The 15,155-nt window shown below is 40.3% G+C and overlaps 2 protein-coding genes across 3 annotated transcripts; one reads left to right on the top strand and one right to left on the bottom strand.

The window, feature by feature from the left end:
- Nucleotides 1–801: 801 nt before the first annotated feature.
- rln3b (relaxin 3b) lies at nt 802–6,328 on the bottom strand. Of its 2 annotated transcripts, none has more exons than XM_057331372.1 (3): nt 6,289–6,328; nt 1,462–1,596; nt 802–1,359 (listed from the first exon to the last, which is right to left on the bottom strand). In XM_057331372.1, exons 1-3 carry the CDS (start codon nt 6,311–6,313, stop codon nt 1,064–1,066), a joined length of 456 nt encoding a protein of 151 aa, XP_057187355.1. In that variant the 5' UTR covers nt 6,314–6,328; the 3' UTR covers nt 802–1,063. The 2 variants fall into 2 exon arrangements, with proteins under 2 accessions (XP_057187355.1, XP_057187354.1); XM_057331371.1 differs by lacking the exon at nt 6,289–6,328 and adding an exon at nt 2,867–3,023 and having other exon boundaries at nt 1,462–2,715.
- On the top strand, nt 3,258–15,112 carry rfx1b (regulatory factor X, 1b (influences HLA class II expression)). The gene is made up of 18 exons (XM_057331369.1): nt 3,258–3,405; nt 5,321–5,686; nt 8,479–8,582; nt 8,766–8,840; nt 8,956–9,023; nt 9,101–9,443; nt 9,522–9,703; nt 9,826–9,945; nt 10,137–10,258; nt 11,936–12,054; nt 12,143–12,252; nt 12,334–12,485; nt 12,616–12,713; nt 12,790–12,939; nt 13,034–13,242; nt 13,319–13,472; nt 13,563–13,608; nt 13,688–15,112. The coding sequence occupies exons 2-18, from the start codon at nt 5,350–5,352 to the stop codon at nt 13,834–13,836; spliced, it is 2,538 nt and encodes an 845-aa protein (XP_057187352.1). The 5' UTR covers nt 3,258–3,405; nt 5,321–5,349; the 3' UTR covers nt 13,837–15,112.
- Nucleotides 15,113–15,155: the final 43 nt, after the last annotated feature.

The following is a 15,155-nucleotide window of genomic DNA, read 5'->3' as shown; positions in this document are numbered from 1 at the left end:
CTGACATAAATTGTTATTCTTTTCACATTTATACCCCAAGTTATATTTTTATGTAAATGTTTATTTTTGTTGTTGTTGTTGTGAGTTGTATATGTTTGTACAAATGCTGTACTCTTCTGTACTATAAAAAAAAAAAAAAACATTAAGCGCTGATTTGGAGATGTAATAGTCGTTTTTGGAAAAAACGAAATATAATGGTTTATTCAAATTATTATAATGTTTGATTTGTGACTGAGGTTGAGGGGAATGTAAATGAGTTTTACAAGAAGTTTTTGTGTTGTGTTGTGACCAGTAGATGGAGACAAATCCTGCTGAAAATAACCAAACAAATTCAAATTGTTTCAGCAGTATGAACCACCAGCTGTTTACATAATTCTGCCAGATAAACGCCTAATGTGCACATCGTAAGAAGAAACTTATTGAGACAATTAACGTTTCCATTCAAATTTCCAATATAACAATTATTTATGATATAACAGTATTTTTTATTTTTCAATTTTCTGTTATTGTTTCTATTTTTTTAACCAGGGGAGATATAATGATGGGTCATCTTGGTTAATTTGCTTTTAATTTACTTAAAGTACCATATGATAATATAATAAATACCATTGGTATTGTATGATTAAAATATTTCTTTTTAATTTGTATCTAAAGTATTTTGAAGAAAAAACATGGTATTACTGTCATGCTACTTTCTACAGTGGTCAAACTATAGTCATGGTTTTGGTTATTTAATAAGGTGAATAGAGGTGAAGCGGGACACTTTCTGACAGAAACCACATGACACTTAACTCTATCGCAAACAACATTTTATTCTCATTGCTATTAGGCAGCTGAATGACCAAGAACATCACAGGGATAAATACAGCGAGACTCTTTTAAATCTCTTGAGTGACAGACGATAACATGGATCGATGCTTCACTTCGGCTATACTCTGCTATTCCTACAAACTTGACACAAGGCAACAAGTTCTAACAAGCGCATTGTCGATATTTCAAACTAAGAACACCACCACTTTTCTTTCAGGAACGCCAGAAAGAAAAATGAGAACACAAATGTCCTTTAACATAGCGAGCTGATTTCACTCTTACTGCAGCCCCATTTACAGCAGGCGTTGGACAGGCCGACCACCACGTCCCGCCCCTTCCTGTCTGATGTGCGCAAGGCCTCCAGCACTTCCTCTGAGATGAGCGAGCGGGCGGGACGGCTAAACACGGGGCTCTCCTGGCCTTCTCCTGCCCATGCGGCGGCCTCAGAGTCGGGGCGAGGTCTGAATGAGAGTCCAGCGATGGGGTTGGTTGCCCAGCTGTCCGAGGCTTCTTCATCATGAACAGAGAGAAGATCACTGGATAGGTCACCTGATCAGAGACAATATCATAACGCATATAAAATGATATAATATATACAGCACATATGTCATTTTATAAAATGTATATTACAGCCTCTCAAATCTGCCTCACCTGTTACATCCAAAGATCTTCTCCAGCGAGAACCTCCACAGGTGAAGATGACCGCACGGATGAACTCTCTGCCGCACAGCTTCACTCCGTAGATGGGATGACCCTCCGTGGCCTGAGCAGTGCCAACGGATGCCACTAAGAGGGCGAGAGTGAAAACCGCAGCGGCTTTATACATGATGATAATGATGAGAAAAATGTTTAACCTCAATCCAAAGAATGTCTCTGATGTGCTGAAGATCTCTACTGTCTGCTTCTGTGGACCCTCTTGGGTCTTTTATATTGGTGTCGAAGGCCCTCTCTGACCTACCCTGTTTGCGTGTCAGTCAGATAGAAGGCGATAGCGGGGCAAAGACCTTTAGGAGGACAAAGACCCGACCCAACGCTTCTGTAATTAACCTGTGCTCCTCTGTGGAGTTAATGTCAAATGAAATGACCTGATCTCATCACTTCTGACCTTTCTATTGCTGAACACATTCAAAATCACACAACACAGCCAATGAATTGTCACATAGCCCCTCCTCACGAGAATCTCTTTGTGTATTTATTGCCTGTGTCAATTTGCCATGCTGTTAGACACCCCCAGACCAAGACTAGACCGCTCCAGTTCTAGACCAGCATGTAGACCAATATTTTTGGAATAATCATTTTGTGGAATATTAAAGAATATTCCACAAGAGCTCGTACATTTCACATTTATAGCCATTGGGGATAAGGGTGCATTTGGGGTCACGTGACCTAGTTTAATACAAAATTCCTGGTGACATTTCCAAAAAAGATAAGACTAGAATATGAAAGTGAGAAGTGATTGTGTGGTTATTTAGAATCACATTGTAATCAGGAAACCCATAAGCATATCTGCAAAAGCTTTTTTATTCATACAGTCATGAGATAAGAAAGTCGGTTCAATATGATTCAACCATTTGCCATTCAGAGAGATAACAGCATGAGCCTTCATATGCTAAGGTTAATATGCTACAGACGTCACACCGACTGTAAGACACCTCGGAAGTGGGATTTTCCACACCACAAACGCGGAAGTAACGTCTGGATTTACTACCATTAAATGTAATTAGTAACATTAAAACAGTAATGTTACATGTGATTTAGTATCATTAAAACATTAGAAGTATCTGTTAACATTAAAAGAGCACCGTTCCGTCAATCATTTCCGGGCTGAAGTGGAAATTATCGAATTTCCGAGAGCACGTGAAGGCAGTATTGAAGCATTTTACGGCACACCAATTGTTGTTAAAACTAAATAAAACAAAAGAATGCATTAGAAAGGTTTTATATTTTAAACACACCATTTTTATTAAATCAAAAGAATAAAGCATGTTAACTATTTTACTATATTTATTAAAAAAGAATGTATTTTGAAGAATGTTGGTAACCATTTTATACTTACAACTTTGCAGTGATTTTAAAGTAATGACACTTTAAACATATCTGTTTAGCTCTGAAATATTTCTAACATGTATCTGTTTGTTTGTTTTAACGCTATTCTTTAAACTCTCTTTAACATAGTAACACGCCGTTTATCAAAATGCAATGCGTTTCATGAGCTGCATGTGACGTTTGACTGACAGACACACTTGTCCAGTCAATAAGCGCAAAGGGGGCGTGCACTAACGGGGGCGAAACGCTGTTACTCGACTGACAGCAACTGTCGGCAAATGACATTTTACGTTTTTTACAGACATTCGCCTCATCCAATAACGAACGGACAAAGCGGTTTCCACCGGCGACTACTAACCAATCACCACCAAAGAAGAGGGCGGTGCTAAAACGGGTGGGTAGCAACAGTTGCCCCGGTGAGGACGAGGCGCCATAGTCACGGTAGTCGTGGCGACAAGAACCCAGCAACGAGAATCAACAACAACTATTTGAAGCATTAAGAAAATAAAACTCCGCGCCAAACTAAGAGCATTCAACAAGACGCCAAAGGTGAAGGCAACAACTTTATTTCACGCAACCTCTTGCGTTTTGTAACAAGCGCTGAAGTGTGTTAGACGCGATTTCCTCATTTATCGCGCTTTAAAGCTCGCACGCGCTTGCGGTTGTTATGACGATGTCAAATCTGCGCGAGCGCTGCAAAATGGCGGGTGTTGTAACGTGAGATTGTGCCACTTTTAATTGTTTGTTTACGGTGACCGTGACGTCAGGTCACGGTGTCTAAAAGGAAAGGGGGTAGTTTACGATCACATGTCAAATAGCGACGTTTTACAGTAAAATTACTGTGATGGTTATTGTGGATTATTTAAATCGAGCTTGTTAAACATACGTAAAGCATATATGTGTGTATAAGACGAATTCAACTCTCTAGAGTTGTATTTTTAGAGGGTTAAAAAAGTTTCTCCAGCTAGACGTCGAAGCGACATATGTTTGCCAGATCAGCTCCCGTGAGAAGGGAGTGGAGGGGGCGTGCTTTGGGCAAGGGCGTGGCGTGTGAACTTTAAGGGGCGTGATTGACATATCATGTGTATATCAGGTTTAAAGTAAAAAATTGACAGTAAATTCTCTATGGCCATTTTTTATTTTTATTTTGTCAGCACTTTTGAAAATAGACTTTACGTGTGTGTCGCTTGTTAAATAATTATGCTTTAAAATGTGTAATTCTGAACGGTCTCAAGATTGACTGATGTTTTCCCAGTGTAATTCAAGTAAACTAACGTGTAATATCTTCACAAGACAGAACATGTAAGGTCTACCCCTTCTCTTTAATTATGAAGTAAAACGAGAATACGGTTAAACAAGTTTGACAAGCTCAGAAGCGCCCTGGATTTTAGAGAGAGAGAGAGAGAGAGAGAGAGAGAGAGATTGTGTTTTATTAGCTTTGCATGCTAAATATTAACAGAATCACAAAAAAACAACTGGAGTATTTTCACTAAAAGGCAAAGTCACACTATTGCTTACTGATGGTTTCTCAAAACTTACCTGAATGTAAGTCTATAAGATAGGGTCTGATCACTTTGGCAGAGTATCGGGAAACACTTTACTATTACTTTGCTAGGTTATCAGATTTAAGATTTTTGCCGGGCATACAAAAACACTAGTGGAAAACTCCTGTAGACTTACATTAAAGCAGGAACAGGAGCCAAACCAAGGGTTAATAATATCTCTGTGGACTCTTTTGACATGGGCTTGTGAGCAACCGCCCAGAACACACTAACTACTGTACAGAAGCATGGTAACAACACTCCAAGTTCAAACACATTTGCAACCATGTTGCAATGCTCTGGCAACCATTTGCACACCTTAGCATTGTGCAACGCAAAGCTTCCTCAACACAATCTAATGGCAATTCATAACAATTTTACGAGATGGCCAATTCGTATGAATTTGTATGATCTCATTTTTACGGTTTAGTATGGTGTGCTTTTGTGTCAGTGACGGTTGAGTTTGGGGGTGGGGTTTCGTTGTTGCGTTTTTGTAATAATCATCTGTATCTTTTTTTATATATTTTTATTCTGTGTTAGTGTTATTTGTATGCACCATGGGTCTGAGAGTAACGCAGTTTCAATCCTCTATATGTATGTACTGTACATGTGGCAGAATTGACAATAAACAGACTTTGACTTTTGACTTTGATCATGTTTTAGTACGAATATATGTATATGTAATATATGTGCATGAATAAGCCACCTTGTCGAATAGTTACGAATTCACGTGAGATCAGGCTGGTTTCTGTTATCTAAAACTAACTAAAACTAAAAATCGTTTACGACATGTATTGTATTGTATTAATCGTCAGAAATTATGCTCCCAAATGAATCTATTTCCAAATTGTAACTATCTACATAGATCTATTGTACGTTTTTTTTAATTTCCTACATAGCTTAATCCATGTTTAACGTTTTAGTTTACAGTGGGAGTCAGTCTGCCGTTGTCATGGCAACCTCAGGCTACGCCACCGAGGAGCTTCAGCCCTCCCAAACGCAAGGAGGCAGCGTGACGACAAGCTCATCGGCGCAGCAAAAAGCCACTTGTACCACGACACCGCAGTTCCCCGCCGACATACAGAGCTCGCCGGCGTCCGCGCCTTCACACTCGGCCTCCATCGCCAGATTGCAGACCACACCCACAAGTCAAAAGAAAGCTGTTTTGGCCACGCCTCCTCCGGGAGCCACACCCATAGCCCAGTATGTCACAGGAGAGCTTCAAAGCTCCGCCTCCCAGTCGGGGAATGGCCAGAGAACACCGCAGTTTATAGTAGTGACCGTAACAGGTGAGATCACATGCTTGCGTCACAGAATTCACGTTTGACTAAATTTGGTCATTGAACGGGATTGGGAAGTAGTACTTTCCAAGTCATTTGTTTTTGGGATTGAACCTGGAACGTTTGCGTAAGCAGGCCGCACCATTAAGCCTCCACAAGTGTATTCGAGCTTGTATGAATGCGCGTGTAATATGATCGACCGGACACATGACTCGTTCTTGGCCTCTCCGTAAATAGAAGGACCTTGAAATAAACACAAACCAAGAGGTGTAAACTCCCGCCCAACACACGCATTCTGCCTGTGCTTTGTGTTGTAGACACACACACATTGACATTAATTTGTGTAATTTTTGAATAAACACTAATGATTTATAAATTTTACATAGAAGAAATGTACAACTCAATTTGTTCATGATCCAGATATTCAATTTTTTTTATAAATCAACCTTACTGTTGGTTTATGCTTGCTTGTAGTGGAAGCTAAAACAGTTTTTGAAAGATGCTCCAAAGCAGGAACAGAGTAAAAACTGGATATAAAATCGAAGAAAAGTGACTTGTTCTCATGGTTTGGTTATGCATGACCCGTCTCTCTATCTGATACCTGTGTTTACCTGAACAAGAGATTTCTTGGCCCATCTGTTGAGATTAGTGGATCAAGGCCGTCCTCTATCAGCGTGATATAAAGACAAATCACTAGATGCACCTCTGCATCCCGCACACTTGTGTTCGCAACATGTTCTTCAGTAGCTGTCTGTACAGTCTGGATGTTGTGTATCGTAAGTTCGAGGGCTTTTTAACATTTAACATGACATGTGCTTGCTAGTTGTGCTTTCATGTGAGTGTTGCTTTTCACTGCGGCACAATGTTTCTCCTTCCTGTCGTGCTTTCATTATTTCCTCTTTTCTCCAAGTCGTCTGTCACGTGTTTCCCTTTTTTGTCTCTTTATCTTTCTCTCCAGTGTCTTCCTCTCATTGTCTGTTTCTGTCTCTCTGTATCTCACACACACACGCACGCACACACACACACACACATACAGATCGGTGGCAGCTATTAATGGCTTGTGTGTTTATATTAGTATTATTTCATTATGTGTTGCATTGAATGTGTTGAAATGAAAATGAACACAGAGGAAGTGTTTGGAAAAGGGATGTGCGCCCTTTCTCTCTCTCTCTCTCTCTCTCTCTCTCTCTCTCTCTCTCTCTCTCTCTCTCTCTCTCTCTCTCTCTCTCTCTCTCTCTCTCTCTTAGCATTTTATTTAGTTTTAAAAATATAAATATAAAGTCCATAAATAAATACTATAGGTTTTACAATAGGTTTGCGTTCAACTGAATCAACAGGATAATGTTGAATATCACAACATATTTCTCATGTAAATCATTTTTTTGCAGAAAACGTTTATATGTGACTGACTGACTGTTCTCATCTCATTGATCATGTAAAAATCGCTTTTGCAGTATTGTCAAACAAAATCAGATAAGGCCTGCATAATCTATCAAAATATTGCAATATGCATAAATAATAGTTTGCAATAAATGAATGATTAAAATGACTATAACGATAAAACTTAATTTTATGTATAGTCAAAGTTTTAGGCCGATGCTCATAGTAGAGATACGGAAATGTTACATTTTTTTGCAATTAAATTGACAGATCATTATTTATTAAATAATCAAATAGCTTGCATTTGACATAAAGGAAAAATCCTATCCAGTGAACTGAAATGTTTTGCTTGTTAACTTCTATCTTATGCGATGTTGTAACAGCTGTGAAAAACAAACAGCGCTTCGCTAATGTACGGTTCCGATGTAATGACTCATTTGAACCGATTCAATTTGTTGAAACAACTCATCAAACACTGAAGTCACGAGACTCACCGACTGAACCCATCAAATCAGTCACTCAAAACACATCAGAACACAAGCTGCTTAGACCATTTAACAAGAGTGGTTAGTAAGATTAAGTATTTAAAGTTTATTTATGACAGTGTGTAGTAAAGTACTTATATAATAATTTAGTTCTGAGTTACTTTTGAGTTTTGAGCTTATTAATTTAATTTTATGTGGTAAAAATACAGAAGGCCAATGGCAAAATTACAACTTTTTGCAAAGAGGGCAATAAAGGAGGATTGTGAAGAGCAACAGGTTATATTTGTGTCAGATCATTTCATAGACAATATACAACTTGAATGTAAAACTAAAACTGTATAGTATAACATATACCAAGTTTCTTTGCATTTATTTTGGATTTATTGGGCTCGCAAGTGTTAAAGCGCAAATATGAAGTGGTTTATAGCCGACTATTTTAAAAGACAGAGTGACAAATTAACAGAACGATTCATCAACTGATGTCATTATGCAAGGTCTTTATGATTACTATAGAAAAGGTTGCGACCAAATTGTAAGTTGGTGCGACCAACTGAGAAAGTGGGATGAGTCTAGAGCCCTGGGGGGAAATGCCCCCCTAGACCCGGCCCTGGTATGGAAATGTGAAAAATGTCTGTTGGTAATCTAGTTTTCAGTTTTAAATTATTTTTTATTTTAAAATAGTATATAAAAAATCAGTATTTTAATATAGTTTTACAAGCTTAAAGCATTATTGTATCGCATATTGCATTGTTAAACAAAGGGTATTACATTTTTCTTGAGAGTCTACTACGTTGTGAAAGTGTCTTTCAGCTATGTGATACACTGTCAGATGGTTGGTAAACAGACTGTGGCTGTGCTGTCTGAGGATGAGTGTTATGATACAGTAATGTAATGTTTATTGGTGTTCTGTTTGTTTGTGTGTGTGTGTGTTTGTAGAGGGCTCTCTGCACTCGAGTGACTCTGTGTCAGACTCTAATTCTCCTCCAGCTGGACAGACAGGTGTGCCAACACAGGTAGTGCAACAGGTGCAGACAGCACAGGTAACAACTCTCTCTCTCTCTATGTCTCGCTCTCTCTCTCTCTCGCTCTCTCTCACACACGCACACACACACACACACACACACACACACACAAACAAATAACACACACATCAATTCACAATTTGGATTTTGATATGAACTAACTGAAAAGATGCTGTAACTCTGCTCACTTGCATCCTGCAGAGATCAGGGGTGCAGGCAACAAGCAAGAGTCAGAGAGGACCACTGGGGGACAGTAATCTCCACATCACAACTGATGTAAGAGCAAACCTCCAGAATACCCTTGATTTTCATCCCCACTTTATTTTCATGAAACCACCAGAGAAGTCATTTCAGAGACACTGGTTTAAAATCACTGGTTTGTGTGTTGTAGGTTCCCGTACAGCATGTGTACTCCAGTCAGTTTGGGGAAGGAGATGCCAACTACAGTAGTACACCAATGTGAGCATGCGCAAACACACTACGTTAAAAAGTTTTGTACATTTCAGAGAATGTAATTTTTTTACTCTTTGTTTCAGTCGTTCCAACAGTTTCCCGTACGCAGACTCCTCCCTCTACCCTCAGACCACGCCCTCCGTCACTTATTACGAGACTTCGCCCACAGCGGGGTCGCAGGTCACCTCCCCTGCCACCACCCAGGTCGTGTCTGTCACCTCGGGGGCGGTCACTGGGGTGGCTTCCATGTTCTCAGAGGGCAGTTCAGGGATAACTGTGGCCGCTGGCGGGTCCTCGTCGGGAATGGGAGGAGCGGGAGGCGTGGTCACTCCAGGAGGGGTGGGGAGTTACGTGATTCCGTGCGGGTACATGCTCGGAGGAGGGAACCAGAGCTTCTCGCAGAACACGCGAGCGTCGCCTGCGACCGTGAGTGTTTTAGACGGGGTGTATGTTACGGCGTACGTTTTCTGTCTGTCTGTCTCTCTCACTGTCTGACTCTCACAGGTGCAGTGGTTGATGGATAACTACGAGACGGCTGAAGGTGTGAGTCTTCCTCGTAGTACGCTCTACTGTCATTACCTCCTGCACTGTCAGCAGACCAAGCTAGAGCCTGTAAACGCCGCCTCCTTCGGCAAACTCATCCGCTCTGTGTTCATGGGGCTCAGGACCAGACGCCTCGGCACCAGGTACACTCGCACTGTGAAAAACTCCTCCATGTTAATCAATAGATTTCATCTCTTGTTAATTATTGTCGCTTCATGTTGGTCTTGTGTGGTATGAGGTATTATAACACCTGTGTTTTTTTCAGAGGGAACTCTAAGTATCATTATTATGGGCTTCGCATCAAGAGCAGCTCTCCTCTGCTCAGACTCTTGGAGGACCAGCAACATCTGGCCTTGAGACAACAACCCTACTCGCAGAAACAGAGGTGTGTGTGTTTACTAAGCTAATGTTTACGGAATGTGTAAATCAATGATAAATGTTACATTTTCTTAAATGTAGTTTTATTTGTACTCTAGTGTGCAATGTGTCTTAGAGACTATTTATCTATAACGACAAAAAAGATGATTTTGATATTTTGCGATATGTAGTTAGATCGACAGTCCTCTCTTCTAATAGGATAAAGTCCATACATAAGGTGGAAGGACTGACCAATGGAATGGCTCTGGGGGCGGGGCAGCAACAGGGTTCGGGGTCATCAGACATCAGCGGTCAGGTTCATCAGTATCAGCAGTTTTTGGGTAAGGAAACTGAAAATCACTTATATATGCATAGACTAAACACCTGCTTTTCTAATAAAATCTGTAATTATTAGAGATGCACCGATAGAAAATCTCTCCTCCGATACGATTATTCAGAGTGATATCTGCCGGTGCCGATACCGATACCGATAGTACGGAGATTATATTAACTCACGTGAAGTAAATTCTGAAGATTGAATTAATATTTTGTAACTTTCTTTATGTTATTTATTCATATCATGACTGTTAATATTAAACATCAAACTGGTGATGTATCTTAACATTTTCCATACACAGAGCGCATTTTCCTGTCGTCTTTTGATTGACAGGATATATCGGCCCGATCATCGGCTGTTTGCGAACTATTTACATTTATGCATTTGGCAGACGCTTTTATCCAAAGTGACTTACATTTCATTATACTGTACATATTAGGGATGTGCGAGACTAATCGACTAGTCGTTTAAACGGTAAGCTCCTACTAATCGACATTGAAAACAACAGTCGAATACACAAAAAAATTACACAAAATGTTATAATTTTAATGACTTCCATTTTAATGTTTCGTTTAAAAAACGTTTAAATCACTTACTAAAACAATATGTTTGATAAAATAATTATTAATAGTCTTTAAAATTGTATCAGGAACGAAATGTTTTAATTTTAGGTCAGATCTAGCGTGCGTTTCCATTGTGCCAATTGCAGCACGCTCAGAAATGACCACTTTAAAGACGAGTTGTGGAGCTGTTTTGAAGGAGGAAAACGGGTAGGTTTTACGCAAACTATGTCATATCAAAGTGGCATAATAATCATTTCACTGGAGCCATGCGTAACCATACTGTATCGTGTTCTTTTTGGCGCGATGTGGAAAATGCGGACGGAAGCGTGGAATGCAGGCATAAAACGAAAAAAGAAGATAATGATCTAAAGCTAAATACAGTTATGTTAACCATTACTTCATAATAATTATCAATATGTTCATATTTAAAATGCATGAAAGACAGATTTACGTTATTTGATGGCAGAATGAGCTGTAAATGCGGTGAATGCATCTTGAGCACACTCAATAAAACTGAGATGAAAATCTCTCAGCTTTAACATTCACAGAACTTCTGAATGACTGAAGACTTTCATCCGAGCATAACACTTGCATTTCCTCAACAAGAACATGTAAAATAATATTAACATCATAATCACATGCGGACTCAAGTGTTTAGCCTATGTATGTTCTATAAATGAGCTAATATGGGCAGTATGCTTTATTAGCGTTTTTTTCATTCGCTCTGCGCGAGATCAAATGTGTTCTGTACTTTTTGACCATTGCTTTCTATTCGCTTTTTCGTTTACACACATGTTGCTCTTCTTTTCTTTATAAATAATAAAAACATTATATAATGTAGGCTATCTTGTTGATATGCTAGTTGATATCCCTGGTATCGAACCTATGACCTTTGCATGGCTAGTGCCATGCTCTAACCACTGAGCTACAGGAAAACTATCAGCCGATAGTGTAAAAAATGTATTTATCGGCTTTAAAAATACCGATTACTGTCCGATATATCGGGGCATCTGTAGTGATTATATTTATAAAATAGCAGTTAAGGTTTAGTCTTCTGTACTCATGATGTGATCAAAGGTCATTCTTTCTGACTGCGTTTAAATGTGCGTGTCACTCAGATGCGTCTCGCGGTCTGCCGGAGTTCAGCGAGCTGAAGGTCCTAGACAAATGTCTGCCCGACGGACTCCTTCCTCAACACATACACAATTATCAGCTGCTCTACAGAGAACACTGCGAGGTGGGTACCAGGAGCTCAAACGCACTCCTGTAGCTCAGATCTCAGTTTAGTTTTGTGGTCGTCTTATAATGTGTGTTTGCATGTGTAGGCGATTCAGGACGTGATGGTGAATCTGCAGTTTCCTCTTGTGGAGACGCTGTGGAAAAGTTTCTGGAGGTTCAGCGAAGGACAAAGCAACAGCGCAGATTCACTCGACCTGTGAGAGACACTGACACACACGGTCACAATATGTGACCAAATCCTCCGGGTTGGGTCTTACTGATCTTTCTCTCCGCGCAGACATGATGAGTCAGAGAAGCGTTTGCCAAAGTCGGTTCTGGTTCTGTTGTGCAAGTATGAGCCCGTCTTGTCCTGGACTCGTGATTGTGACAACATACTGTACCAAAGCCTAGTGGAGATTCTCATCCCTGATGTGCTGAGACCCATCCCCAGTGAGTTCAATACACAAAAAACAAACACATCATATACTCTATAGTGTGTTTTCTTTCTCTTTTCAAAGCCCCTTTCAATTTAAACCGTACCTTCAGATGAACAGAATTAACTTTGCATTCTCTCCTGAAGGTGCCTTAACCCAAGCCATTCGCAACTTTGCTAAGAGTCTGGAGAACTGGCTCACCAACGCCCTGATCAACATCCCAGAAGAGATGGTCAGCTACAAGGTCTGGCAAACACGCAGCTCTGTTAAAAACCAAAAATGCAAAAGTGTTGTCATGGTAACACCGCGCTTGCCTTCAGGTGGTGTGCGCGGGAGCCTTTGCCCAGACGCTGCGACGCTACACATCGCTCAATCACCTGGCTCAGGCGGCACGCGCCGTCTTGCAGAACACCGCTCAGATCACGCAGATGCTCAGCGACCTCAACCGCGTCGACTTCACCAACGTCCAGGTACCACAGTTCTGTCTCCGCCCACTTCCTGTCAACCTTTGATCGCCCTTCTGTTCCTTAGTCAGTGTTTGGATGTCTGTGTGTGTGTGTTCAGGAGCAGGCGTCGTGGGTGTGCGGCTGTGACGATGGTGTGGTCCAGCGGATGGAGCAGGACTTTAAAATGACCCTGCAGGAGCAGAACTCTCTGGAGCAGTGGGCCGCGTGGCTGGACGGGGTCGTCTCGCAGGTCCTGAAGCCCTACACCGGCAGCTCGGCCTTCCCTAAAGTGGCTAAACTCTTTTTGCTCAAGTGGAGCTTCTACAGGTGAGGATGGGTGCAACTTGGCGTGAGCCGTTTCCTGAATAAATGTCAGAAATGTGACTTTGTGTTTGTGTTGTAGCTCTATGGTGATCAGAGATCTGACCCTGCGCAGTGCCGCCAGTTTCGGCTCGTTTCATCTCATCAGACTGCTGTATGATGAGTACATGTATTACCTGATCGAGCACAGAGTTGCTCAGGCGAAAGGAGAGACGCCCATCGCTGTCATGGGAGAGGTACAAACACACACACGAGAACAGGGACGTCCCACTCAAACTCTCAACCAATCAAAGACAAGTAGTATAAAACATTTTTTTGTGTTACAGTTTGCCAGTCTGAACAGAGGTCAGAGGTCAACAGATCCTGATAAAGGTACTTCACACACATACACATTGTATAGTATGCAGGACGCATCATTTATTATTGTGCTCTTCTGCTGGTGTTCATACAGATGAGGAAGATGAGGAAGAGGATGATGAGACCGATGAAGATCAGGATTTATCCGCTCATGCTCACTCCATCGTGATGGGAGACGAATCTCTGGAGCCGCCTGCAAAGCTCGCCAGAGCAGACCTGTTTAACAGCAGCACACAAAACTAACACACACACACACACACACACTCAAGTGTTTTTATTTGTGCTCATCATCATCATCTGATCATCTCGCACTCCTTCATTTGGTCAAATTCATAAAGGAGAACATTAGTATTAAACTAGAGTCAGTGAAATACTGCATTTGAGTTGCGCATTTCTGTTTCTTTTCCTGGAAACGGAGAGAATAGTGATAACCTGAGGATCCTGACCTCAAACCTGATGTGTTTATGAAGCGGATAACTGTAACAGATGCCTTATGTGTGTCATTGCCTTCCCTTCTCAATCCAAGCTGCCATGTTTGTCATGTGTCTTGACTCTTAAAGGGATAGTTCATCCAAAAATGAAAATTCTTTCATTTACTCGCCCTCATGTCATTTCAAACCTGTATGATGCCTTACAGCAATCTAGCAAAAAAAGATGTTTTTATATGTAATAAGGAAAATGATATATACAACTGATGTGCTTTAACCAACTGTGTAACTTTGAAGCTTTGTGATTTGGTAAAAAGAGAGATTGTGTAAATGGATCAAGTGTGCCTTTTAAAGATTATTTAATCTAGAGATCCATAAACATATAAATAAACGTTAAAAACAATCACAAAGCTTTCGTCATTTCTTTATCAGAAATCATTTCGGCAAATTGTTGATGTACCTAAAGTGAATTAAACAAATTTGTTCATCTTGCGGTTCATTTCACTGCTTGGACATGAGTCATTTCACATTCTGTGTGTGTGTGTGTGTGTGTGTGTGTTTGGACACAAATAAATGTAACCAAGCACAAATCTCATTACTGTAATATACTGTAGTATATTACAAAGTAGTCAAATAATTTGGCTTAAATTAAAAGTACAACAAATACTACTGATGTATACTGTAAGTACTGTACTTTAAATATTATTTTCCACGCGTTACAGTAATGACAGTGGGTCTTCTAGTGTCCTGTTGATAAGTTAAATTATATCTATTGCAGAAAAATGTGCTAGCGCTTATTATAAATGCACAAATTGTTTAAAACGGTGTTTTCTGAATTGTATTTTGAGAGTTTACTGCAAATGATGTCACTTGAGTTTGCACTTGATAGACCGTGTATTATGCTAGTTTTATGATTTTGCACTGTTGAAACCGTAATGGCCTTATTTGAAGTACAACTGTAGCAGAAATCGATGTGGAAGCGTTATTGTCCCTCGTACTGAAAGTCAAAGATCAACGTCCCTTTAAAACACAATCCTGGTGTAATATTGAATAAAGAATGTGTAAAGCTTTGTGAATAAAGACTGTTAGTGTTGTGCGTGCAGATGATGAGTCTTGTAATAAATCATCTTTCTC

Source organism: Triplophysa rosa, linkage group LG4 (assembly GCF_024868665.1).
Source record: "Triplophysa rosa linkage group LG4, Trosa_1v2, whole genome shotgun sequence".
NCBI lineage: Eukaryota > Metazoa > Chordata > Actinopteri > Cypriniformes > Nemacheilidae > Triplophysa > Triplophysa rosa.
The sequence above is the reverse complement of the archived record's forward strand: the minus strand, read 5'-3'. Positions and strand labels throughout refer to the sequence as shown.